This window comes from Amborella trichopoda, chromosome 4 (genome assembly GCF_054954075.1).
Source record: "Amborella trichopoda isolate Santa Cruz 75 chromosome 4, AtrichopodaSantaCruz75HAP2 v2.0, whole genome shotgun sequence".
NCBI classification, from domain to species: Eukaryota; Viridiplantae; Streptophyta; class Magnoliopsida; order Amborellales; family Amborellaceae; genus Amborella; species Amborella trichopoda.
The window spans coordinates 20,386,773-20,412,297 of NC_142339.1; the positions used below are offsets into that span (position 1 = coordinate 20,386,773).

At 41.8% G+C, this 25,525-nt stretch overlaps 1 protein-coding gene across 1 annotated transcript; it reads right to left on the reverse strand.

Moving 5' to 3' along the window:
* Positions 1 to 20,127: 20,127 nt before the first annotated feature.
* On the reverse strand, positions 20,128 to 25,015 carry LOC18423389 (phospho-2-dehydro-3-deoxyheptonate aldolase 2, chloroplastic). Its single transcript, XM_006827991.4, has 5 exons — positions 24,343 to 25,015; positions 23,965 to 24,242; positions 23,595 to 23,871; positions 23,241 to 23,486; positions 20,128 to 20,840 (listed from the first exon to the last, which is right to left on the reverse strand). Exons 1-5 carry the CDS (start codon positions 24,868 to 24,870, stop codon positions 20,586 to 20,588), a joined length of 1,584 nt encoding a protein of 527 aa, XP_006828054.1. The 5' UTR covers positions 24,871 to 25,015; the 3' UTR covers positions 20,128 to 20,585.
* Positions 25,016 to 25,525: the final 510 nt, after the last annotated feature.

The following is a 25,525-nucleotide window of genomic DNA, read 5'->3' on the forward strand; positions in this document are numbered from 1 at the left end:
TTCTGAAGTACTTTATAGCCATTAATATAAAACGGTGGTCGCTTGAGTCTTTTAATGAGATCACGCTGATGATATCAAGACCCCACATGGTCAAGGGCCATATGAGTGGCGTTGAGTTGAATGATACGGACGGTGCATGGATGAGGTCCCATAAAGTTGACATTTGGGAGACCTCTTAATGAACTTTCAACAATCTTAGGCCATGGTGGTCCACTAATAGCCTTCGCACCTGATATTTTGAGCTAAGGCGACTGCCCTAGAATGACCTCCTTCATTGTGTAACTCTGTCAATACTTAGTCGCTTTCTGATTGATCGAGACACCATAGAATGATGCCATCGAAGGATTTCTTAAACAGGAGATCACCTCTTACTAAGAATCGCATAAAAAACCTTCGAAGGTCTTCCTTATCCTTTTTGGTGGCTCCTTCGGGGTATAACCCATCTTTCAACAGGGACAAAACATTGTGGAACCATGGTTTTGCATTAATTAGCGCATCTGAAGCCACGAGAGAAACTTCCTCATCATTCTCATTTTCTTGCTCTATTTCGTTTTCGATCCTTCATGTGGAAGGGTCATGTTTGTTCCTGATTTAGAATGGCAGCATGGTGATTTCTTAAGGAATGTCAACCATTGAAGTAAGGGTCGCAAGGGTGCCGACGAATCGATTATATTCTCTAGTTACGTGCTGAAAGGTGATTTTCTTAAAATATGGGATCATCTTTTCGACCTTTTCTTGATAGGGTTTGACCTTTTCTTCTTTTACCTTACAAATCCCTTGAACTTGGTTTATGATGAGTAGGGAGTCACCAATCAATTGTATTTGCTAGATTTTCATTCCCATAGCGTTCTCGAGCCCTGCTATCAAGGCTTCATATTCAGCAATGTTATTAGTACATGGGAAATTCAATCTGATGGTTGTAGGCATTAAAATCCTCTCGGGTGAGCATTGTATGACTTCTATACCTGACCTGTATTCGTTCTTTACACCGTCAAAGTTAAGCTCCCAAATCGATTCCTCGATTGTGTAGAGGTTTTCATCAGGGAGATCCGTGTTGACGGGAGTGTTATCTGGCAGTACGTGTTCAGTCAAGTGATCAGCAATGGCTTGTCCTTTGATCGATTTTGAGTAACATATTCAATCTCGAACTCACTAACATTCCCCACTTCACCAAACGTCTATTAAGGACTGGTCTTTCCAATATGTACTTGAGTGGGTCAATTTTTTAGATGAGATTGACTGTACGAGATAAAACATAGTGTCTTAACTTCTGCATGGCCCACACAAGCGTCAAGCAGTGCTTCTCCACATCTGTGTATCTTGTCTCGTAATCCACCATAGTTTTGCTGATATAGTATATGGTTCGTTCTTTTCCATGGTAATCGTATTGTCCGAGCATTGCCCCCACGGTCCTGTCTTTCACTAACATGTATAGGAACAGGGGTTTATCTGAACACAGAGGACTAAGGATGGGTGGTTTGGTGAGACACTCCTTAATTTGATCGAACACTTCTTGACATTCATTATCCCATATGAATGGGGTTTCCTTCTTAAGGAGCACATTAAAAGGCGCGCACTTATCCGCCAGTTGTGAAATAAAACGCCTTATGGCTTGTATGCGACCTTGAAGCCCACAGATTTCTCTGATGTTATGGGGAGGGGACATTTTAGTGATGGCTTGTATTTTGGACGGGTCCACCTCAATGCCCCTTTAGCTTACTATACACATTTCTGTGGATTGAGTTTGAGTTGATGTTTCTATAGTCTTTCGAAAATGGTTCTCAGGCTGGTGAGGTGATTGAACCTAGCCTTTGACTTGATCATGATGTCGTCAACATAATCATCCATCATGGTATGCATTAAGTCGTGGAAGATGCTAGTCATTGCCCGTTGATAAGTTGCCCCTGCATTTTTTAGGCCGAAGGACATGACTTGGTAACAGTATGTTCCTCATTGCATTATCAATGAAGTCTTAGTTCGGTCTTCTTCTACCATGAGGATCTGGTTGTAGCCTGAGAAGCCGTCCATGAATGATAACATCTTGTGTCCCACAGTATTGTCGACTAAGGAATCTATGTTTGGTAATGGAAAATTATCCTTTAGGCATGCCTTGTTGAGGTCTTGATAGTCGTCACACACTCGGATCCTCCCGTCTTTCTTGAGTACGACCACTATGTTGGCCAACCATTCTGAGTACTCAACAGGGGTAATGACCTTAGCCTTGAGCAGTTTGTTGATTTCTTCCTTAACTTTGAGCTCAAGATGGTTCTTTTGACGTCGAAGTTTCTGCCTTACAGGCTTTACCGTTCGTTGAATATTAGGTGATGTTGCACCAACGTGGGATCTAGCCCTGGCATATCATCGTATGACCAGGTGAAGACATCGCGATATTCTTTGAGAAAGAAAATCATATCTTCCCACTCCTCAAGAGATAGGGAGGTTTAATGTTGGTTAACCATGGGTCCTTCTCAGTTCCTAAGTTTACGTCGATCGTCTCTTCGATGATAGCCACTCGGTCACCATCGAACCTCTTCTTGAATTGCTCAACATGGGTGGTTAGGTGCCTCAATCTCACCCTCCGAATCCAGCTTGTTTGTTGGAATTTTTGAGGCGACGGTGAGAGTTGCCTCGGGCCTCGAGTCAAAGCCCGACCCGGCTCATCGTCGTTTGGCTTGCCTTGGACGTGACTGGGATTCCCAGTTTGTGAGGAGCGTTTGAGGGTTGTGTTGGCTATATAAGGGGGTAAAACCTCATTTTCTTTACTTTTTCACCAAAGGTAAAAAAAAAACTTAAAACATTTTAACGATGAGCAGAGGGTGCTCAGTAGAAGCTCCGACAAGTAGTGGGATTCTGACAAGGGTTCAAGTTTCTGACAGGAGATCAAGTGTTTCGTTAAGCCAAGGAGAAGTTTTTGCCACCGATTAGTGGAGTTGCAGGAGTTTTCTGGTGTAGCTCAAGGGGCTTTCTGGGAAGTAGGAGAACTTCAGTCATGGTCTTCAAGGGTAGAAGAGGCGAGAAGTGTAGCAGTGGGCATTTCCACAATTTTTGGAAAGTTTTTCGGTGGATTTAAGTGCGTTACCAATGATTTGATATCATTGCAAAGGTTTCTCAACATTGTTCTGTGTGACTTTCTGGCCAAGGCACAGGCAAGGAAAGTTTCACAGTGATTTTCCAATCATGTAGGAGAAGTTTCGACAAGAAACCGAAGGGTCAGGGAATGAACGGTCACGGGAGGTGGACCGTCGCAGGGGTTTTTCGTCAGCAGAAAAGGAGTTCCGACAAGAAACCGAAAGGTCATGGGAAGAAAAACGGTCATAAGAGATAAGAGGTGGACGCTTGCGCTTGAAAAGCGTGCAACTGTTAGAAAGGCAAAGGAACTTAAGCCCTGAAAATGAGGCGTCTCGAGAGGCAAAAAGTCACGACAAAGCTTACGCTGACAGAGGAACAGCCAGCGTCGACACAGTTGGCACTGATAGTTAGAGGTATAACCGGTGCTGACACAGCCGGTGCTGATCCTCAAGAAAGGCAACCGACATTAAGAGTTGGGAGCACAGTCGGCGCTAGCCTTTGGAGGACACAACCGACGCTGGCTTCAGACGACGCTCATCAGCACATGTGCCACGTCGTGACGCGCACAGTGCTGCTCGCATGTGACAGTAAGTTACATTCAGAAATTGCGATGCTCGGCGATGAGCCACGTACGACGATGTTCATGGGCCAGCAAAGGGTGGTGAATGATGGTAAGGCATGGCTTTTAATACCTGTTGAAAGCCAAGTCCTTCAACACAACAGTGAAGTCCATGTTGTTTTGTGGAAGGGCATCCATTGTGAACAGGGTATGCTCTCCATCATAAGCCAGTCCCTTGCCAAAGCAGCCTGCTTTGTATGTTTGATACACACGTCAAATGAATTTTGCCTTGTATGTTTGATAAACATGTCAAATGAGATCTTTGGCTTGTATATTTGATATACACATCGGATGAACTGAAGCTAACTTCTCCGAGTGGTTTTGCTTCGTCTTTTGGCATGTAACCATCCTCTTATGGTGGCACTCGTCACTCCAAGTGGTTTTGCTTCTTCTTCATGATGAGGGTGCTTCTTTGGTGGGTTTGCTTCTTCTAAGAGAGAAATTCTTTTGGCCTATATCCGTCCTCTCATACTCATATGCAAGGGCAAAACTACAAATTTTGGTTTGTAAAAGTCCTCTTATCCTCAGATGCAAGAGAATCGTAACCATCCTCTAATAATGGGCTTTTTAACTTGTAACTTGTCCCTCGTTTTTTCTGCAATAAAAAGAGTTAGACTTTGTTTGGACTGTCTTGCTTATTTTTGTGTTGAGTTTCTTTCCTTTGAATATGCATCATGGATAGTACTTCTTTAGGTATCACCCGTTGATCGGGCGCATTGTCTCCTCTCCCTCAGGATGTGCTAGTATGTAGGCTCCATTTGGCGAGACCTTTTTAACTATAAAAGGACCTTCCCACTTAGGCTCAAACCTCCTTTTACCTCTTGACTGTTAGAACTAGATCGCTAGAGGCGCATGAGAGGACCTTGACAGACTTGTTAAAATCCCTCTTCATTCTCCCTTGGTTGATTTCAAGGTTCTGCTAAGCCTCTAACCTCTTTTCATCGAGCCCATCCAATTCTTGATACCGAAGCTTGACTCTCTCGTCTTCGGTTATTCCTTGGTGAATAGTTACTCGTAGTGAAGGGATTTGAATTTCGAGAGGTAAAACTGCTTCACCCCCATAGACCAAACAATAAGGCGTGGAATCAATAGCATTTCGCGTAGTAGTACGATAAGCCCATAGTGCTTCAGGAAGCTTCTCATGCCAGTTCTTTTTCGTCTTTGACACCGATTTTTATAAAACATTGCATAGGGTCTTATTGAAGGCCTCAGCTAATCCGTTGGCCTGAGGGTGGTATATAGTCGAGTACTTCCACTCAAAACCAAACTAATTGACCAAGCGATCAATATGGTGGCTCCAAAACTAAGGACCATTGTCAGATATAATCCGGTCAGGGACCCCAAACCGATATATAATGTGATGTCAAATGAAATTAGCCACTGTTGTCTCAGGAACTTGCTTAAGGGGGACCGCTTCAACCCACTTAGAAAAGTAATCTGTTGCAGCTAGAATAAAAACATGACCCATTGCCGAAGGAGGGTTAGTAGGCCCTACAATGTCCATACCCCATTGTGAGAAAGGCCATGATGCCACTGTAGGGTGTAAGGGCTCTAGAGGTTGGTGAACAAGGCTTGAGTGTATTTGCCACACTTGGCACTTTTTAGCATAATTTAAGGAATCAGAGATCATAGAAGGCCAATAGTATCCCAACTTGCGTATTCGTTCATAGAGCTCAAGACTGGAATGGTGTAGTCGCAAATGCCTAAGTGGATTTCTTCTAGCACCTTATTTACTTCATGGACGTCCACACATCTAAGAAGAATACCGTCAAACGGCCGTCTGAAGAGAGCACCTTCTTCAAAGAGGGTATACATGGTAGACATTCGACATACGCTGTTGGGTTCGACATAATCTTCTAGGAGCCTGCCATGTTTTAAGAAACTAGTGATGGGCTCTCTCCAATCTTCTACCTGTTCAATTTCTATGCATATTGGGTCAAAGAATTATGGTTCTTGGTTTCGACCCGTAGCTCCTTGACTCTGTGCCATTTCTTGTTCAATCTTAATTACTTCCTTAGCAAATAGAGTGCTCCAAATGGATAAGGAGGACACTCCGGGAAGATATTTCTTTCGTCATCCGCTTCGACCTCGGTTCTTAGTTCAATGTGTCTCCATTCTGCTACCAAAACAAGAGTGGGTCCTGATGAGGACAACAAAATTGTAGTGTCGTGTTTCGCAAGTGAATCAGCCTGCAAGTTTTGCCTCTTGGGGATGTGACTCAGCAATATGTCCTCAAACTGGGCCATATAAGATTTTGAAGTATCGTGAATAGGCTTGAGAGTGTCTTTTCTCACATCATAGATCCCTTTGAGCTGTCGGATAACCAACTCAGAGTCGCCATAGATCTTGAGCTGCTCCAAATCGAGGTCAAAGGCTATCTCCAACCCGATTATAAGAGCCTGATATTCTACCTCATTATGAAAACCAGCTTGAGCGGGAGAGAAAGAAAGTGGCAATACTCCTCCTCTCGGAGTCAGGAATACTACTCGGGCGCCTCCTCGATCTGATTGGAAGGTTTCATCAAAGTACAATTCCCACGCATGAGCAAGGTCAGCACATAACACTTATTCATTAGGGAGGTCGCTTGATAGAGGAGATTCTGCCGGTACGGGGTGTGCTGCGAGAAAGTCAGCCAAGGCCTGACACTTGATGGCCGTCCATGGGACATACGTGATGTTGAATTTCATCAGCAATAATGCCCACTTAGCAAGGCATCCCGACATGCATGGGCGTGTCATGAGAAATTTCATAGGATCTTCTTTAATATAAGTTTCACTTCATGACCAAGCAAGTAATGGTGGATTTTTTGTACTACGAAGTTCAGGGCCAAGCACATCTTCTCAATAGGGGAATAATTCTTCTTGGCCCCTTGCATCCTGCTGTTGAGATAATACAATGTTGTTTCTTTTCCCTTGTCATTGTTTTGTGCTAACAATGCCCTGAGTGACTCGTCTAGAGCAGTCACGTATAGGAGAAGGGCTTTTCCCAACACAGGTGTAGAGAGCACTGGAGGGTTGAGTAAATATTGTTTGATTTCATCAATAACTACTTGACATGCTTTATCCCAAATGAATGAGGTATCCTTATTTAACAGGTGTGTGAAGGGTTTACAGCGACCTGAAAGATTTGAAATGAACCAGCAAATGTATGTCAGCTGCCCTTGAAGGGTGCACAGTTCTCGAAGTGTAGTTAGCGATGGCATTTCTTGGATTTCCTTGGTCTTGACTAACCCAACCTCAAGCCCTCGATGTCTGACAATGAATCCCAATAACTATCCCAAACGCACACCGAAAGCACATTTCGGTGGGTTCATGTTAAGTTGATGAAGACATAATCGCTCAAATACCATTTCAAGGTCTTTCATGTGAGCATCCTTCTCCTCGGATTTTACTACCAAGTTATCTACATAACACTCTACCTTTTTATGCATCATGTCTTTGAAGATGGTAGTATTGCTCTCTAGTACGTGGCACCAGCGTTCGTTAATCCAAAAGGCATCATTGTGTAACAGAAGACCCCTTTTGGAGTTAAGAATGCAGTGGCTTCTTCATCTTCAGGCGCCATCCATATCTGGTTATACCCGGAGTAACATTCCGTGAAGGAAAAGATTTGACAGTGATCCATTGAGTCAATGAGCATCTCGGTGAGTGACAACGGGAAGTCATCCTTGGGACAGGTGGTATTGAGGTCGCAGAAGTCAATGCAGACCCTAATTTGATAGTTCTTCTTCTTGACTAGAATGAAATTTGTTATCCATTTCGAGTACTTGACTTCACGAATGAAGCCTTCTTGTCTGAGTTTAGTCACCTCAGCATCTATCTGCATCTCGAGGTCGAGCCTGAACCTTCTCGATTTATGTTTGATAGGCTTGACAGTCAGATCAATGCCAAGACAGTGAATCGCGACTTGAGGGTCTAGACCGGGCATCTCATGGTAATGCCAAACAAAGACATCTCGATTTGCTTGCAAGAAAGTAGTGAAATTTTCTTTCTCTTCTGGGGCCATATTTGCCGAGATAAAAGTAGGCCTAGGGTCGGCCTCATCACCTAGATTTGTTTCTTTGAGCTCGTCAGCAGTAGCTTGACCACCTTCTTCCCATTCTTCTGAGGCTTCTTGCAACTCTTCCACGTTGTCTTTTGAGGCCTTTTCATCAACTTCAAGTGCAGAGATCCATGAACTTGAGATCCCTGCTTCCAATAGGGCTCTAGAGTAGGTCATAATTTCTGCACCTTTCTCAAATCGAGGGACGGAAAGATCAATCTCAAACGTGGAAAGCTTATCATGCTGCTAGAGCTTGTCTTGAAAATTATAGGGATATTGAGGTTCAGCGATGGTGATGCGAGAAGTGTCCTCGTATGAATCACACGGTATTTGCACGAATGCCCGCAGTGTTTGCCCTGCACTGGTTGATGCTTCATAGACTTGTACCATGTGGCAAGCTTCTTGAGAATAGAAAATTTGCCCTCTTGACTCTCTCAGTCTCTGCTCAAAGTCGGGCTCAGGGGGCCACTGGGGTTTTTTTGGCTTCGACTTTTTGTGTTTCTTTGAAGAAGGTGGCTCTGCCTTGGCTTTAGCTACCAAGGCATCAACAATTGTTAAGAATCCAGATGCTTGTGCCTGGTCATTCATTTTTGTTGCATCCTACTTATGTTGATTCCTTCGAATTCTCTGTCGAGAGCCTCAAAGTCCGGGCATTTCAAGGTTGTACCTGCAGGAGACATAGGAGAAGAAAGATGAGAAGTATAAGAAGAAGAAGGAGAAAGGTCATAAAGTGGGGGACTTTTAAGGTCATTCCCCTCATCGGACTTATATAGGCGGCTTTTTACATCATCATCAGGATTGAACGTGTGTAGGGCATCTTTTAGGTCTTTCCCTTGCTTAGACCGTTGGGGAGTGCTTTTAACGTCGTAGCCCTCATTGGACATGCTCTGAGTGGAAGATGACTCTAGGAGGTCCTCTCGATGAGAAGGAAGGCGGATCGTGTCAGCGATGAAATCCAATGGGGAAGGGGCCTGAGAAAATCCTGCTCAACTGACGGATGAACCATCTTGTTTCTCCAGCGAGCAGCCCAAGATGCCCATCTCCTTCGGGTTTTTTGAGGTGGTTTTCGATTCATCCTTCTAGGCTTGTGAACAGCTTTAGCCTGATGAGCTGCTTTTCGCCTCAAGGACTTGAGTCTGCTTTGCCCGTGGTGGACTATCCATGGATGGGAAGTCAAGGGTTCGGCAGTGTCTGAATCATTGTTAGGAAGGTCTTGTGTTGGGAGGTGCGACTCTTGCCCTGATGGCGCAGTGGCTTGGGGATCCGTTACTGGAACGTCGTAAAACTCCTGACATTCTTGAATTTTCTTCGTGAATATGTCATGGAAACTAGTGCATACCCACCGGTAGTGACCTCTGATCTGGTGATACGGGAACGAACGGTCCTTAGTCCCCTGAACGAGGCGTCGGGTTGCCTTGCGGGCTTTGGTGAGATTATGCCTTCGTGAAGAATTATAACGAAGAAGGCGTGAAGATATCAAGGGATTCGTCTTCTTCCTGGAAGGTTACCGCATGGGAGGCTTCTGCTGCCCTGAAGGCCTTCTTTAAGTCTTTGAGCTTTATTTGACCCTTCTGGATTAGGGCCTCGATAATATCTTTTAGCGTGTGGCAATCATCTGTGGAATGATTGATCCTTCTATGATAAGTGCAATAATTTTCCTGAGTGTCAAGGTCAGCTTGGTCAGGGAACTTGGCTTCTGAAAGCTGAATCATATTCTGTTCCAATAATAACCGGAACACTGCAAGGACCCATTCATTCTTGAAGGGGTAGACCTAGTTCCTATATCTGGTGAAATAATCACCTCGATCAAGGTTGGCCGACGGGGGTACTTGGTTGTACGTATATTGTCACGTACATGCCTATGGAGCTGTCTTTGTCGTGCCCACGCCTTTGGAGAGGTCCAAAGTTTGGGAGGGAGTCTTCTTTGGATCAGTGACCATGACGGCTGCACTGATTACTCCCTTCTGTTGGCTGCCTCTTGTGTTGTTCTGAGAGCTACCATTGCCCCGATTGTTTGCTGAGCTTGCAGACGGTTGTCATGACCCGCCGTGGTGGCGGGATAGACTTTCTATGCGGACTGATTTAGAGATCAATTCTGACATGGAGGTCAGATTAGAGTCCTTGACATGTAGAGTGATCTCGGGTCGCATATTCCACATGCAAGTTTGGACCGCTTCCTTCTCGGGCATATGATTAGGATGGCGAGCAGCCAAATTTCTGCATCTTGATATGAAGTGGTCCACGGGCTCATCGGGATCTTGACTCAAGGTGAGAAGTTTGATGGTTTGAACCTCTCTCTCGACTCATAGAAGCGTTGATAGAACAGTCTTTCTATTTCCTCCCATGTATCTACCGAGTTCAAGGGAAGTCGAGCATACCATTGAAAAGCTGGGTCGTCAAGGGTTTCAACAAACTGACGGAGAAGGAGTCTCCCATCAATCGTTGTTTCTCGACATGCTGCTTGAAAGTGGACGATATGCTGATTCGGGGACTTGGTCCCGTTGAATAGGGGAAACTTCACTTTCTTGTAATCTGAGGGAAACGGCACCTGGTCAATATATGAAGAGTACGGCCTTTGATAAGGCATTACGCCCTGTATCCCTAGAATTTTCATATTCTTTAAGCTATGGGTCACCATAGCATCGATGTCTGCCTGTGTGACAGGGTGAGGGACAGAATTGTCCTATGAAGCAGAGGGAAGGGGCTGCCTTGGAGGTGCACCATCAGAGTGATGGGAATTGACCTCATGGGTAGCTGATTGGCGTGCGGCGTCTATACGATCGATCTTTTCCATCATCGTGCTCACCATATCCTCAAACTTGATCATGCGCTCTTCCTGTGCGTCACCAGGCTCGCTTATGACCATTACGTTGACTGTTTCTCTATGGAGGTCACCGTTAGTTGCAACTGAGGGCTTGCGAACGTGACAGGTCGTGTGTGGTAGATCAGTCAGTAGGGGGCCAGCATGCCCTGACTGAACTCGACTTTTGTATGTTAATCACGTGAGGACCGGTTCTCGACGGTCTTGAGACCGTGGCTAACGAGGGGCTGGGTCAGTTTCTACAACATTAACTACAGTGCAGAGCTCATGGAGATTTTCTTCGGGCTTCGTCATCTAAAGAGGGTAGAAGGTGATCAGGAGAAGAGGATCATCAGAGCTAGTTACCCCGATAGCCTCGGTGACTTGCTTGGTGAGAATTTGCAGACCCCTATCGCGTTTAACCTTGAGGTTTTGATGGACCTCACGCCAAAACGGCAATTAGGACTGTGACTGGTCAGCTCTTCTTGCACAAGAGAGAGTTGTCTCCATCAGGTGCGGCAAAGTATGAGGACCAGGGACTGGAGTCATCTTGGGCCGGAGCGGATGAAGAACTCGATCTTCTATCAGGTCATTGCCCCGAGCTTTCTTGTGTGCTCCAGAGACACAACCAAAATGACGGAGCTGGTTCAGGATGGTACTCCTGAGAAAACTCTTCCAGTACTAAGGCTGGAGGTGCTTGCTCGACGAAGGAGGAGCAGGTAGGAACAGGGTTAACTCATGACAAAGCGTAAGTCGAGGGCGAGGGGATGTCTGTGCTGGCGACGCATGGACCCCTTGTAGAAGGATCACGGGTGACCTAGGGATAGGCCTAGGCTCGAGCAACTGGATGCAGGTGTCTGTAAGAGAACATGTGGAGACCTGCTCCTTACGGGGTCTGCTTGTGTGTGCAGAGTAGGAGGATGAGGAGGTCATCTCTTGTGTAATCAGGTTGGCATTGCCCCGAGCGGTGGGATGCATATGAGTAGCCCGAGCGGTGGGATGCATATGAGTAGCGTGCGCAGGACCTGACCTTGGAAGGTTCAATCCTAGACACGGACTCGAGATAACAGAAGGGTTGCCCCGAGGTGTGACTCGAGTGGGTAACCCACGAGCCTTGTGGTGTGTGTAAGAGGGAGAGGTAACAAGGCCTCCATCTCTATGTGTCGAGCCCTTAGGGATAGAGACTCGTGGTGGTGCAGGAATGTGAGGGGTAGCCTTTCGATGACCCACAGAAGCAATGGAAACTTGCTTACCTTTTGCAAAAAGGGACTGGGCAGCCTTCTGATGTACCTCGACAGTACGACTGACAAGTGACTTACCGGTGGCTAGGTACATGCTATGTGGGGAAACAGGTGTGTTGCCGATGCAAGGTGCCTCGGTGGAGGTTCCACCAGAGCGACGATATGGCGAGTTAGGGACTTTTAGGTCCTTCCTCACGCCAATCCAGGTTCAAACCTGGGAGTTAGACCCGGGATCTTTTCTCAAAAGAAGGATTGGGAACGAAGTTAAAGGAACTTGTTCCCTAGGGACACTCACGATTACGAGGATGAGAAAGTCCTCGATCTAGATGAATGAGTTATAGAACCCAACAGCCATAAGTGATGAGTTAAAAGATAAAAGCAGATAATAAAAGAAGAAACTAGCCAAACAAGAACGATCCAACTAAGGGATAGTAAGTCCCCAGTGGAGTCGCCAAGCTGGTTAGGTGCCTCGATCTCACCCTCCAGATATGAATGATGAGGTGGCACGCGGCTCGGGTTTCGGGGAGACCCAGGATTTTTGAGATCCCTCTTGGAACCTCGTTGAAAATAGGGTAGGTATTACCAACCGATGAGAGAGGAATTTAAGGTGGGTTTGGGTTTACTCGAGCTGCCTCACGTGGGCGCCCTATTAGATCTTGAAGAAAGCCCCCTAGTAATAAAACTGGTTCGGAATCGCCTCCCTTGGCTTGTATTCTCCTGTTTTCTGCAATCACACACATATGGAAAATATTATAAGACAAGTGGGTCAACTGACCTCACCTTGCCTCTTTGGTGAACGTACACAAACATGCACATTCCAAAAAAAGAAGAGAAGAATGAGATAAGAAAGATGAGGGAGAGAAGAATTTGACCAGGCGGGGAGATCAACACAGTGACTAAGCTGATGAGTAATTGGCCTGACGTGGTAGTAAAACGGGCTCGGTAACTCAGACCGGCTCAATAGGATTACTATTAGATGTCAATACCGATACTGACTTGCTGGACACGATGGTTAGTCTGCCGTGGCAATAAAGAGGGCACAGTAATTCTGACACAACAATATTACGGCTAGACGACAAAACTACCATGATAGGCTAATCTCAACCGCTCTTTAATCAAAAGAAAGAGTAACATAAATAACAGATATCATAAGAAAAAACATAAGAAGAGTAAGATAAGAGAAGAAGAGAAAAGAAAGAAGTGGGAAGAGAAAGAAAGAAAAAGAAGAATATGAGGGAAGAGAGAAAAATACAGATGGCGCTAGGCATCACTAGCTGTATTAGGCAAAGACGAGGAAGAGGACTCAGTCGGCGTTGAGTGTCACCGGTTTGGTTAGACAAAGAAGAGAGAGATAACACAATCGGTGCTGAGCATCTCCAAGCTGTATTAGATAGAGAAGAGAGAGAAGATGTAGTCGACATCAGGCTTTACCGACTGTGTTAGACGAGAAGAGAGAGAGGATGCAAGCGGCGCTAAGTTTCGCTGACTGTGTTAGATGAAGAGCAGAGAGGATGCAGTCGGTGCTAGGCTTCGCCGACTGTGTTAGACGAGAAGAGAGAGAGGATGCAGTCAGCACTAGGCTTCACTAACTGTGTTAGACAATAGGAGAGAGAGGATGCAGTTGGCGCTAGGATTCACCGACTGTGTTAGACGAGAAGAGAGAGAGGAAGGGAAGCAACCCCTAAAAACGTACAGTCAAAACAGTGAGACCAAGTACAGTCCGTGCTAAGTTGAGCACAGCCCGAGTCAAGGGTGCCTCGAATGGGACACGGTTCAGGGAGGGTACAAGCAACCCTGAATGTATTTTTTTTTATTTTTGATTTTTTGACTTTGATGAAACATGATTTAATGTTTTCAATCAATACTAACAAACTAAAATAAAATTTCATGGTGAAAGCAGGGAAAACATGCTTTCAATCAATATTAACAAACTAAAATAAAATCAAAAAGCCAAGAATGGAACAAACCTTTTTTAAGCAAAATATTTTTTTTATATTTTTTAAAAAAATTTATTTTAAGCCAAAAATTAGTGAACAGGAAGCCAACAACCTTTGGAAGAGGCCTATGGGGCACCAAGAAGTTTCTGGGACCACTACAACTAGGCGAAACGTGTGGTGTTGCCCGGGCGGCACTACTGGTGTCGCCCGGGCAGCACTAGTGGTGTCGCCCTTACAAGTTGGGCGACACTGTTGGTGTCACCCAAAAAAAATTTATTTTTTTCATTTTTAAATTTGATGAAATAAGGCTACAATAAACTTGCAGAAGCAGGGAAAATAATATTTTTGATGAAATAAATTAAAATAAAGTAAAAACAGACAAGCACACACAAAACAGACCTATATTAAGAAAAATATTTTTTTGTATTTTTGAAAATTTTATTTAGATCTAAATTTTTTTGAACAGTCACAAGAGAGTCCTTGGAACAAGACTGCAAATTTTCAAAAAAAATTGAGGCTTTTGGATTTGAGCGGCTTGTGTGGTGTCGCATGGGTGGCATTAGTGGTGTCTCCCTCACAGGCTGGGCGACATTGCTAGTGTCGCCCAGACCAGACAAGGTTTCAAGGTGTTAAAACCCTGGGTCCTTGTCACAGCCAAGTTTGTGACACTGTTTGGACTGAAAACAGTGAAAAATAGTACCTAAAACTCGTGTTTTAGCATTTGGATCAAGCTCAAAATGACCCATAGTGGGCGTCAAACTGTTTACGATGAAAATCGAATAGATCTCCTAATAGAGATCTCTCAGATTTGACACCTTAAACTGAAAAAAATAGTGTGGTAGAGAAAATGGGACAAATCGAATTCAGATTTGGGGACAAATCGAATTCAGATATGAGGCCAAATCTGCCCGGAAACGAGCAGATCCGCTCTCCTATCAGTGGCAGAGCCAGCATGATCAAAAACATTAAAACATGAGTTCAAAGCAGCGAACTGACCAAAATTAATCAAAATAAAATCAAAACAGTAACAAGAAGAAGAATGAAGGGTAAGAGAACAATACCAAACAGGACGGAATGGCTCGAGACCCCCGAGCCTTTGAGGGCTCACCCGTATCAGAACCGGTGTCCTCTTTGCCTCTCTGAACTAGGGTTCCCTAGGTCTAGGTTACGGTTTCTCAGGTTTAGGGTTAGGGTTTTTAGGTTAGGTTTTATGCTTAACTTTCTCTGAGCAAAAGGGATAGGGTTTCAATCTTTTTCTTCGTCATTTCTTTTTTTGTTTTCTCCCTGAAGCCACAAATTTTTCACTTTTATAGATTGGGAATTAACCCAAAAGGGAACTTACCATCACCAGTAAATTACCAGCCATAATTTTCCATTTCTGGGGTCCTAGGTCTGGGTGACATTAGGTGTGTCGCCCAGCCAAAATTGGTCAAATTCAGAAAATTTGATCTAAAACAGTTGGGGGGACCTCTGGCATGCGGAAACTGCCATTTCCAGGTTGTCAAAGCTAGGCAACACACAGTGTGTCGCCCAAGTCAAGACTGGTTGATTTCAAGTGCAGGCTAGATACTGGGGTTATCAAGATGTTGCCTGCCAAAAACTGTCCAATTTGGATCTGTCTAGGCTGGGCGACACAAGGTGTGCAGCCCAAACCAGATCTACCCAAAATGGCAGATTCCTGCTCAACACTGATCTCTGGGTTGTCCTATCAAAAAATGAAGATTTTGGGTCAAACTGGGTTGGGTAACACACAGTGTGTCGCCTGGGCGACACTGTGTGTGTCGCTTAGTCTGGTGGGCGGCACAAAGAGTGTTGCCTAATCTGGGTTGGGCGACACTAGGTGTGTCACCCAAGCCAAAACTTACCGAAATTGGAAATTTTCAGTTCAGGTGTGTACCTCGGCCTCTTATGAAGCTCTCAACGAATATTTAGGTCAAAAACGATTTTTCTACTATTTTTAATGATTTTCTTGGTAAAGCAAGGCATTTGTAGATTCTGGATCAAAACAGGGTATCCGCAGGGTTTCAGGTAAGCAAAATGGTTCTGGGTCACAGGGCAGACTGTGTGGGCTATAGATTTGAGTTTACTAGGATAATGTGGTCCTAAGAGTTTAGAAAATCACAGCATTTACCATATTTAAAATGGTGTCTACAATCGAATGTGGACTTCAAAGCCCTTTCTAATAAGCAAGGGGACACATATAATATTTCGTCTCATACAAGGGACAAAATATACGTCAGTTAATATAAGGTTGATTATCCCTACATACAACCTACAAGTTTCTACACCTAATACATCATAATAGATATTGTTCCCCATGTAGATGTGTTTCTCCCCAGCTTTTATTTCTTTGAAGTTCTCGAAGAGGCCTTTTGAGGTTGCAATGTGTAGATTAGCGTTCGAGTCTTCCCACCATCCTTTGATGTCGTAGTCTGTCATTAGGTACTCAGAAACTACACAAATAACGTCATGCATCTTTCTTTCATTTTCACTATTCTTTGGTTATTGCGGGTTTCTATTATGTGGGAAGCGGTTCTTGAAGTGACCTGGCTGACCACATACAAAGCATTTTGGCGGTCCTTGTTTAGTTTCTTGGTTGTATGGCTTAATTCCTCTGTTTTTTAATCTATTATTCCTCTTATTAAACTTCCCTTGAAATTTCTAGTTATTAGGCTCGGGTTGGCTAGATTTGGGAAGTTCTTCAGCAAGCATGAGCTCATTCTTTTTATCTTTGTTCACGTGCTCTTGCTCTAAGGCTAGTTGTATAGGTAGGTCCCCTAATGTAAGAGATTTTACATTCAACCTAAGTGCAATTGTTAATATTCTCCATGAAAGTGGAAGGCTATTTAAGATAGTGGAAACTTGCATGCACTCGAGTACTTCATTCGTCGCAATGGCTAAGTCCTTAGCCATAACAAGCATCTTGTTTACATGTTCCACTACATTATTACCCTCATTCATTTTAAATGAGTTATATTGCTCTAACAGCAATTGGATGTGTGTTTCAATGGTTGAGTCATATTTAGTTTTTATTGCCTCCAGCATTTTCTTAGATGTTTCATAATGTTTGAAAACCTTAATAAGGTCATCTTGCATAAAAGTCAACATAAAACTTTTTCTTTTCTTCTTTAATTGGTTTATCACCAAACCTTAATTGGTTTATTTTATCTTGGATGAGGAGATACTTCATCTTCCTCTTCCACATGCCAAAATTGGTTCCATTCAATTTTTCAACTCTAGAAAGTTCGGCCATTACAATTCTACTAGTCATTTGCTAAGTTTTGTGCAAGCAACCTAATACTTTTTAAGTTCTAAAGAAGCTAAACAAGGGACCAAAAATTTAATATGTGGTCAATTGTTGTACAAAGAGAGTTGCAATTATTTCATAAAATAATATCAGTTATTAAGTGATGCCTTAAAAAAATTGAAATTGGCAATCTCTCATTCTATGAGTAAGTACCACAATTATCAAAGCTAAAATTCCCCCTTATATTTATTTATTTGGGTTCCAAGAGCAATATCAAGGGTGTGTGATCCCTTATAATAGAAGAGAAAATATCAAATATGAGATTCACTTTAGAAGACAAATCAATTTCTATATCACACCAAGGCAGTAAGTGCATTAATTGTATTCAAATATCAGCAAAGTAAGTCTTCCATAATTTTTTTTAATAGAAATATCAACAATATATAAGGAAACAAAATAGCAAAATATGTATTCAACCCCCTTTTCTATTTATTTTTAAAAAAAAATTAAAAAAAATAAAAATATCAACAATACAAAAGAAATGAGTAAAATCGAATTCTTTAGGTCATTTGTTATCTCATTAGGGACCACTAGATAGAGACAATATAAAATAATGGACCCGCACCAAAATCAACACTTAGAAGTAGGAGATAAAGCATAACACAGACGTTATATGTTTTTAATGAAGATATGCACAACAACTAGCAGGCAGCAGAGCTTCCTCTGTCTTTTTCTCCTTTTTTTTTATTTATTTATCGAAGCGAGCACAACGGTTCGTGGGTAGGCAACAAAGTTTGGAGAGAGAACACGTGGGCTAAAAGGTTTATGATGGGCTGACACAAATATTTTTATTCTTCTTGATATTGATTGATGAGAGAGAGCGTCTTGTGGTATGTGCCTCCTCTAACATTGAGTTATCCAAAACTCTTCTTAGACCCTTCAAACACACTTTAAAAAAAAACGTTTTATATTGGATTTAGATCAAAGGGAGAGAGAGAGAGAGAGTACAATAAGCAACAAACAACTATTTTTGTGGATGTTGTAGAGAGAAAATTAAAGTGATCAACTAAAACTAGGTAGTCAATCCCATATCACTGTACCATATATCCATACCACAACTTATCTGACAAGGCAAAAATTACCCTCACAATTCAAATATTAAACCAAACCCATAATCTAAAATGGGATAGAGGTGATTTGGAATTGATTAATACACATGAAGGGCACGATACTTATCCTTTAATTAACATTGTGAACTAAGATAAGATAGCATCGAGTAATATATTGGAGCACAATTTATACACAAAAAAATGGGCATAAATCATAACAAACAAATCACATAAGCTCTATCGTTCAAAAAAAAATTTGGAGTACAAATAAGGAAGATGGAACCTGATTGCTCTGATACCAATGTTAGTAAATATTGATAGAGCGTGGATGAGACCAAACCCGATATCAGAGAGGAGGGATGCCATGAGGCTGGTAATTTCTTTTTTTTTTCTTGAAAGAGAGAAGAGAACTGTACACCTTTTTCTTGTTGTGTCTTCCTCTCTCTGGCTTCCCATTTTTATAGCGAGAAGAAGGGCTAACAATTATATTTCTCCAACGAGTCTATGAGAAAAAGTTTCATCCAATACATCCATATGAACGTTGGGTCATATGAACGTTGGAGATAATTATGGATAATTAGATTTGTCTAAGCCCACAATTATAGGCTAAATCACATGAGGTCTCATAGCCAAAAAGTTTCATCCAACGCATCCATATGAACATTGGAGATAATTATGGATAATTAGATTCGTCTAAGCCCACAATTGTAGGCTAAATCACATGAGGTCTCATAGCCATACATGTCAACACGTTAGGGGATATATATAGATATTTTTCTTTGGGTAGTTCATTGGTAGGATTTGAGCATGACACTTAGTGTTGCTTGGCATCAACTACTAACAACTTAAGCCCAAACCCGATTGCTATAAGTATGTAGATGTGTGTTCCCTCAATTAAAAACTATCTCAAAGATTTATGTTAGATGGTGTTGATCCCACCACCACAGCAGTTTAAAAAAAATAAAAAGAAAATATCTCCATATCCCATATTTTTAAGTTTTTCATTTTTTGATAAATCCAATGTTTTAAAAGATATCTTCTAATCCCATGACCACTTTAAATTTATTTTTTAACCTAAACAAATGTGAGAAACACATGCTCTTTTTAAACCGAATCATTTATCTCTCTTCACTTATATATCCCAAACTTCTCTATTTCTCTCTCTTCCTACTTATATATCCCAAACTTCTCTAATTCTCTCTCTTCCTACATCTCTGACTCTCTTCTCTCTCCTCCCATGTTTCTCCAGACACCTCTTTCTCTCTCCTCTTTCTCTCTCCTCCCGTGTTTCTCCAAAAACCTCTTTCTCTCTCCTCCCGGTAATTTCTCACCTCCATGAAGCCTTTCTCTCTCTCTCTCTCTCTCTCTCTCTCTCTCTCTCTCTCTCTCTAGAAATTTGAGATGATAACTTTTAAAAAAAAGCATGTCATTTTAGATTTGTTTGGCCTAAAAAAACAGGTTTAAATTAACTCAAGAGTTAGAAGAAATAAAATCTACAAATTTTATGTCCCAAGATATCTTTTAAAACCTTGGGTCTATTGTGAAATGAAACGTAAAAATAAAAGGTATAGAGATATTTTCCCAAAAATAAATACTCTTTTTTTAAACAATCACATTCATTACCTATTGTCAATACCTAAAATTTGTGAATTTAAAATGAGTCACTGGTATGTCAAAAGTATATAAAGTTGACACCTTAAAATAAAGAATTAAGGTGTACCTTTAAAATCTTTCAAATAATGTTGCTTTGAATTTGAAAAAACATCTAATTGATCATCTCAACATCAAGATGTCTATATATAAATGAAAAAAGATATCAAGTTCTAAAAATAATATATCTTGCAACACATAATTTGAACTATCCATTTTCAATATTATCATGTGTTTATAGATCTGTTTGATTTGAACCATTTTTAAAATTAAAGTTTTAAAATTAGAAATAGAATTAAATTATCACATTATTCTAAAACTATTTTTAACCAAAATTACAACACTTGACAAAGTTTGGAGGTGCACCTTAATTTGTTTGTTAAAAGATGCAACCTTATACAAACCACACCCATATAAAAAACAAATAATCTCATAGCAATAGATGAGTGGCGGACTCATACAAACTATTCTCCCTTGGCTTACATTCACGACCAAGGATTATTTTATTATATAACTTTTAAACGGAGTTTAATCATGCAAAAACAACCTATTCCACTTTTGTGGCTCTCTCTAATAAATATATATACAACATTGGTAGCGCAGAGGAAACAATGGTGCAAAGGATCAAAGAAGGGCCCTTTGACACAACAAAAACAAAAGAGAGAGAAATAAGAGTTTATGATTCAAGGTCTCAAAGGAACCTAATGAAAAGAGAGAGGGAAGAGGAGGGAGAATTGATAAGGTCTTGTGTAATTCGCAATAACAAATAAGGGAGAGATGAAACCCAATGAGAACAAGAGAGAGGGAGACAAAGGAGGGGTGAAGGAATGTGCTGATGATAAAAAGAGAAGAGTGGGTGATATGTAGGATTTCTAGAGAGGTAGAGGCGTGGAGTCGATCCTGCGGCGACGGAGGCGCTCGGCAATGATAAACGCGAGCTCGAGAGACTGAGAGGCATTGAGGCGTGGGTCACAATGGGTGTGGTAGCGAGAAGAGAGGTCATCAAAGGTCACAGTCCTCGAACCGCCGATGCACTCCGTCACGTTCTGACCGGTCATCTCTAGGTGAACACCTCCTGGGTGGCTCCCCTCTTGGTCGTGCACGTCGAAGAAAGCTCGAACTTCAGCCTGTCAAATCACCACTTCCCAACATCAATTTTTAGTTCTAATAATTATATTAAGAATGTTACGAGGCATTGACGACTAAAAGGCTAATGGCCTAAATCTCTATTTACCAAAACAAAGAAAATCAATTATGAGAGGTTTCATTATAGCGTTGTTAATTAGATCTTCTTTTGACCTCTTTAATTAACAAAATTACAGGACTTGCAAAACAAGGAAAAGGTTATGGATTTAGCATTTCCTTTCGAATTTAATGGTGAAGAGATCCATAGCGGGATATTCGGGAATAATTCGTCTAAGGTCCACTAGAACTCAGTTTTATTGTTGGACGTGCTGTGATCCATAGACTATAGAAGTAATAAGGTCCATCGTCCTCCGGTTAGAAATCGTTAGAAAAAGGGAATGGATGGACGGAGATGGAGAGCCAGGGTAGCAAAACCTGATTGAACCCAACTGATATATCCACCTTCTCTAGGATCGTCCATCCCTTGAAGCAAGGGGTGATAACACTTGTAATATCTTTAGAGTAAACATTTCAATAGTAATATAGGCAAAATTCCTACCGTGATTTTCGCCATATGGTTCAAAATGTATATCACTATATGCATTTTAATTTTTTTTTATAAATTTGATTAAGATGAAATTTTCAGTATATATACTTAATCCTATTGCGCACCATATAAAAATATAAAAAAATTATTTTCAATAATAAAAAATGACCAAATTACCCTCGTCATTTTTTAAAGGTATTTCGATCATTTTATATTTTAAAAAATATTATTTTATATATTTTTTAATTATACGGCCTAGTTTTTAATACACACGTCTAAAATTTCATTATGATCCGATTTTTAAAAACAATATTAAAATTCATATAATGATATACATTCTGAACCATATAATAAAGATATGAAGATTAAAATTTTATTTATATTACTATTCATTATAGTTGTCCAGTTATTGTTAGCTTTTTCCTTCTTTTTATCTACATATTAATCCACACCAAACATAATAAAACTTTCCAAAAAAAACAAAACATATAAATAGGGAAAAACGATGGTTGATCAGATAATTGCCCAAGAGTACTAGCCAGGCCACCAAGCCAAAGCAAATCACTCTTAACTAGACTTTCGCCCCGTCGCCAAATTGGTTATTGTTCGATGCTTATTATCTCTTGGCTCCATCAAGCAATGGTCCCTTAATCAACTTGAAGTTAACAATGCCTTTTTAGGTCACGTGTAACCTCGAGAAGATGTTTGTTTTTTAAGGTTTTTTTTATAAATTTTGTATTTTCTCTCTCTTTTTATAAAAAAAAAAACTTTTTTACTAACAAGTTTGGTTCGTATGAAAATATCTTCTAATTGATAACTAAAAGCATTCCTTGGCAAAGAATATTTTCATGTAAAAACATTTTCACACGAACCAAACTGACCTAAGAGGTTTAATAAATTGTAAGATTCAAAAGGAAAAAAAAGGAAAGATTTCTCCTACAACATAGAAGTTCTATGTTCTCCCTTATCTAACCGCCAACCATCCATTTTTTAATGGAGGGCTAAGATTGATCCAATCACAATATCATGCCTCTACAATGTTTTATTTTTAATTTTGTTTTTATAAACTGTTTTGACACCAAATTTTGGACATCCGTTCCTATATTAGAAGGGCACTAACGAAAAATATAAAAAAAATATTTTCAATAAAATAAAATGACTAAAATACCCTTAAAAATTTTAAGGCTTATTTTGGTTAATATTTTTTATCGAAATATTATTGTTAATATTTTTTATAGGTGCGCCCCAATAAAAAGATGGCATGCACCAAATGTCATATTCAAAAAAATTTTACTAAAAAAACTAAAAATAAATTACTTTGAAACGTTGGATCTAAGATCAAACGGTGGGTGGCTCTCTTGATAAAAAATAGATGGCTGGATAGTAGGGGAAACATAAAACTTCTATGTTGCTGGGGGAACATAGAAAGTTTTCCCAAAAAAAAAAAAGAGAGAATGGGTCGCTGGCAATTGGTGGCTGGGCCGAGCCCGGCTGATCGCCTGGCCTTAAAAGTGGCAACAGCCCCATTATTTGGCCCGGGAAGTATGCCCTTTTTTTCATGTTTTTTATTTTATTTTTTCTTCATTAATTTTTGGCTAGTTAGCCCTATAAGGACAAAAGCTCGGCCATGGCCAAGGTTGACCAGGTCCAGCTCGTCGCCGCTATGTGTTAAAAAATATGCAACCACTACCAAACTCATCAAATTTTTTACTAGTGCAGGTCTTTTATAATTTTTACAGGTCAAGCTTATTTCAGAAGACTAGGTTAGAGACAGAGAGGACAAAAATTGTGTGGTTTGAATAGAAAGAAAAAGAAAAGAAATTTCCAAAAGCCGAGAGAGAGAGAGAGAGCATACTCGGATGGAGTCGAAGGGGCGAGTCTTGAGGCCGCATGGAGCTTTGATGGTGTTTCCGTGCATGGGGTCGCTGACCCAAGTGACCACCAGACCCGCTCTGCGCACCGCCCTGATGAGGTGAGGGAGCTTCACCCTCATATTCTCAGCCCCCATTCTCGTTACCACAGTTATCCTTCCTGCCTTGTTCTCCGGGTTCAGTATCTCACACAGCTTCACCAGCTCATTCGGATCCATCTTATCACTCACCTGCACAACGCTTTTCTGCTTAAAAACCCAAAACTCCAACTCTAGAGAGAGAAACTAGGAATATTTGATTTGGAGAGAGAGTTAATCTAGAGAGAGAAACTAGGTTACCTTGATGCCGAGCGGGTTAGCGACGCCACGCAAGAACTCGACGTGGGCGCCGTCGAGCTGGCGGGTGCGCTCACCGGCCCAAAGCATGTGGGCCGAGCAGTCGTAGTAGCGGCCCGAGGTTGAATCCTTTCTGGTGAGAGCCTGCTCGTATGGCAGAAGCAGGCACTCGTGCGACGTCCAAAATTCGGTGGTCGTCATAATCGGATGGTCCACCGTTAACCCCGCAGCCGTCATGAAACCAAGGGCTTCATCAACCCTGTTCGCAAGCTCCCTATACCTGCTCATGCCACCCACCAAACCCTAATTTTCAGAAACCAGATTTGAACGCAAATCTGATGGGAATTTGAATTAAAGACAAAGAGGGACAAACCTGTCTCCTTGCTCACTGTGCTCGGTGAAATCGAGATTCCACTGAGTGACCCTCTGCATTGCGGCATAACCACCGGTGGCGAAGGCCCTGAGGAGGTTCAGGGTGGCCGCCGCCTGGCAGTAAGCCCTGATCATCCTCTGTGGGTCAGGGATCCTCGATTTCTCATCGAACGCATCTCCATTAATGTTGTCTCCTCTGTAACTTGGAAGCTTCAACCCGTTCTTCTCCTCGAAAGGATCTGATCTAGGTTTCGCAAACTGTCCTGCCATTCGTCCCACCTACATAGACCAGAGAGAAAACCATTTTTGTGAATACAAAATAAAATACAGGGTATATCATGTATGTATGAGAGAGAGAGGGATATCATGAATTAAGCACCTTGATGACAGGCATCTGGCCTCCGAACATCAGAACAACCCCCATCTGAAGCAATATCCTGAAGGTATCCCTGATGTTGTTGGCGTTGAACTCCTTAAAGCTCTCTGCACAATCCCCACCCTGTAGAAGGAAAGCCCTTCCCATAGCCGCCTCGGCCAACTTCTCTTCCAAGTGCCTAGCCTCTCCCGCAAAAACAATCGGGGGGAAAGACTCAAGGGTATTGAGAACAGAGTCGAGCTCCTCTTTGTTAGGGTACTCTGGCAGTTGAAGAGCTTTCTTGCTCCTCCAGCTATCAGGGCTCCATCTCAGAGGAGCGGCCTTCGATGCTTTCTCCGCTGGTTTCTGCGGTGCTTTGAGAGGTTCTGCGGCATGGACAGCCGAGATCGCCTTTTGCTTCGAGCTTCGCTTCGGGATGGTGCTCAGACCCAACGACTCGGCAGCAAAGATGAGGCCTCTCTGATTCTCTCCTTGAGATGAAGAAGAATGGATGAGAGAGGTGCCGGAGAATGAAGATCCTGCCAAAGCCATTCTCGTTTTCTTACTCTTTCTCAGTCCTCCTTAGTCCTTAAGTTTCTTTCTCTCTCTTCAAAGGAATGTAACTCTCAATTCCTCCTCCTCAGCCTTTCTCTCTATCTAGAATCGTTTTTTTGATTAGGAGAAGAAGCCCAGAGTTGAATGGTGGAGGAGGAGGAGGTTTATTTATAGGTGAAATGAGGGAGCAGGGCAGAAATAGAGGTTTGGTGGTGGTGGTTGGAGCCCTCCATTCTGGTCAAGAGAAAAAACCAGAAAAATAAGTCTTCTTTGAGTACACCTAATCCCTTAATTACCAGTAAGTAAAGTAATAATCACACCAACTACTTATATTAACTTTTTCCATAATAATTTCAAGTAACTTTTACTCCTGCTATCTAAGAATGACTCCAAGAAATTTAGATTTAAGAACTGATGAGTCAGCAAGAAAAAAGCCCAAACGGGCAAAGGAGAGAATTCGGTGAAAAAATGATCCACAATTTGTTTAATCGGCTACACTGCACAATGCCATATGTTAACCTTATATTCAATTATAATGTTTGCAAAAATTGGAATTTGGAAATGCAGAATATTAACACCAGAAGTTAGGCAGAAAAATAATTGAAGAGCGCGTATACTATGCTCCTTAGGGAGTATGTTTACTTCTACTCCC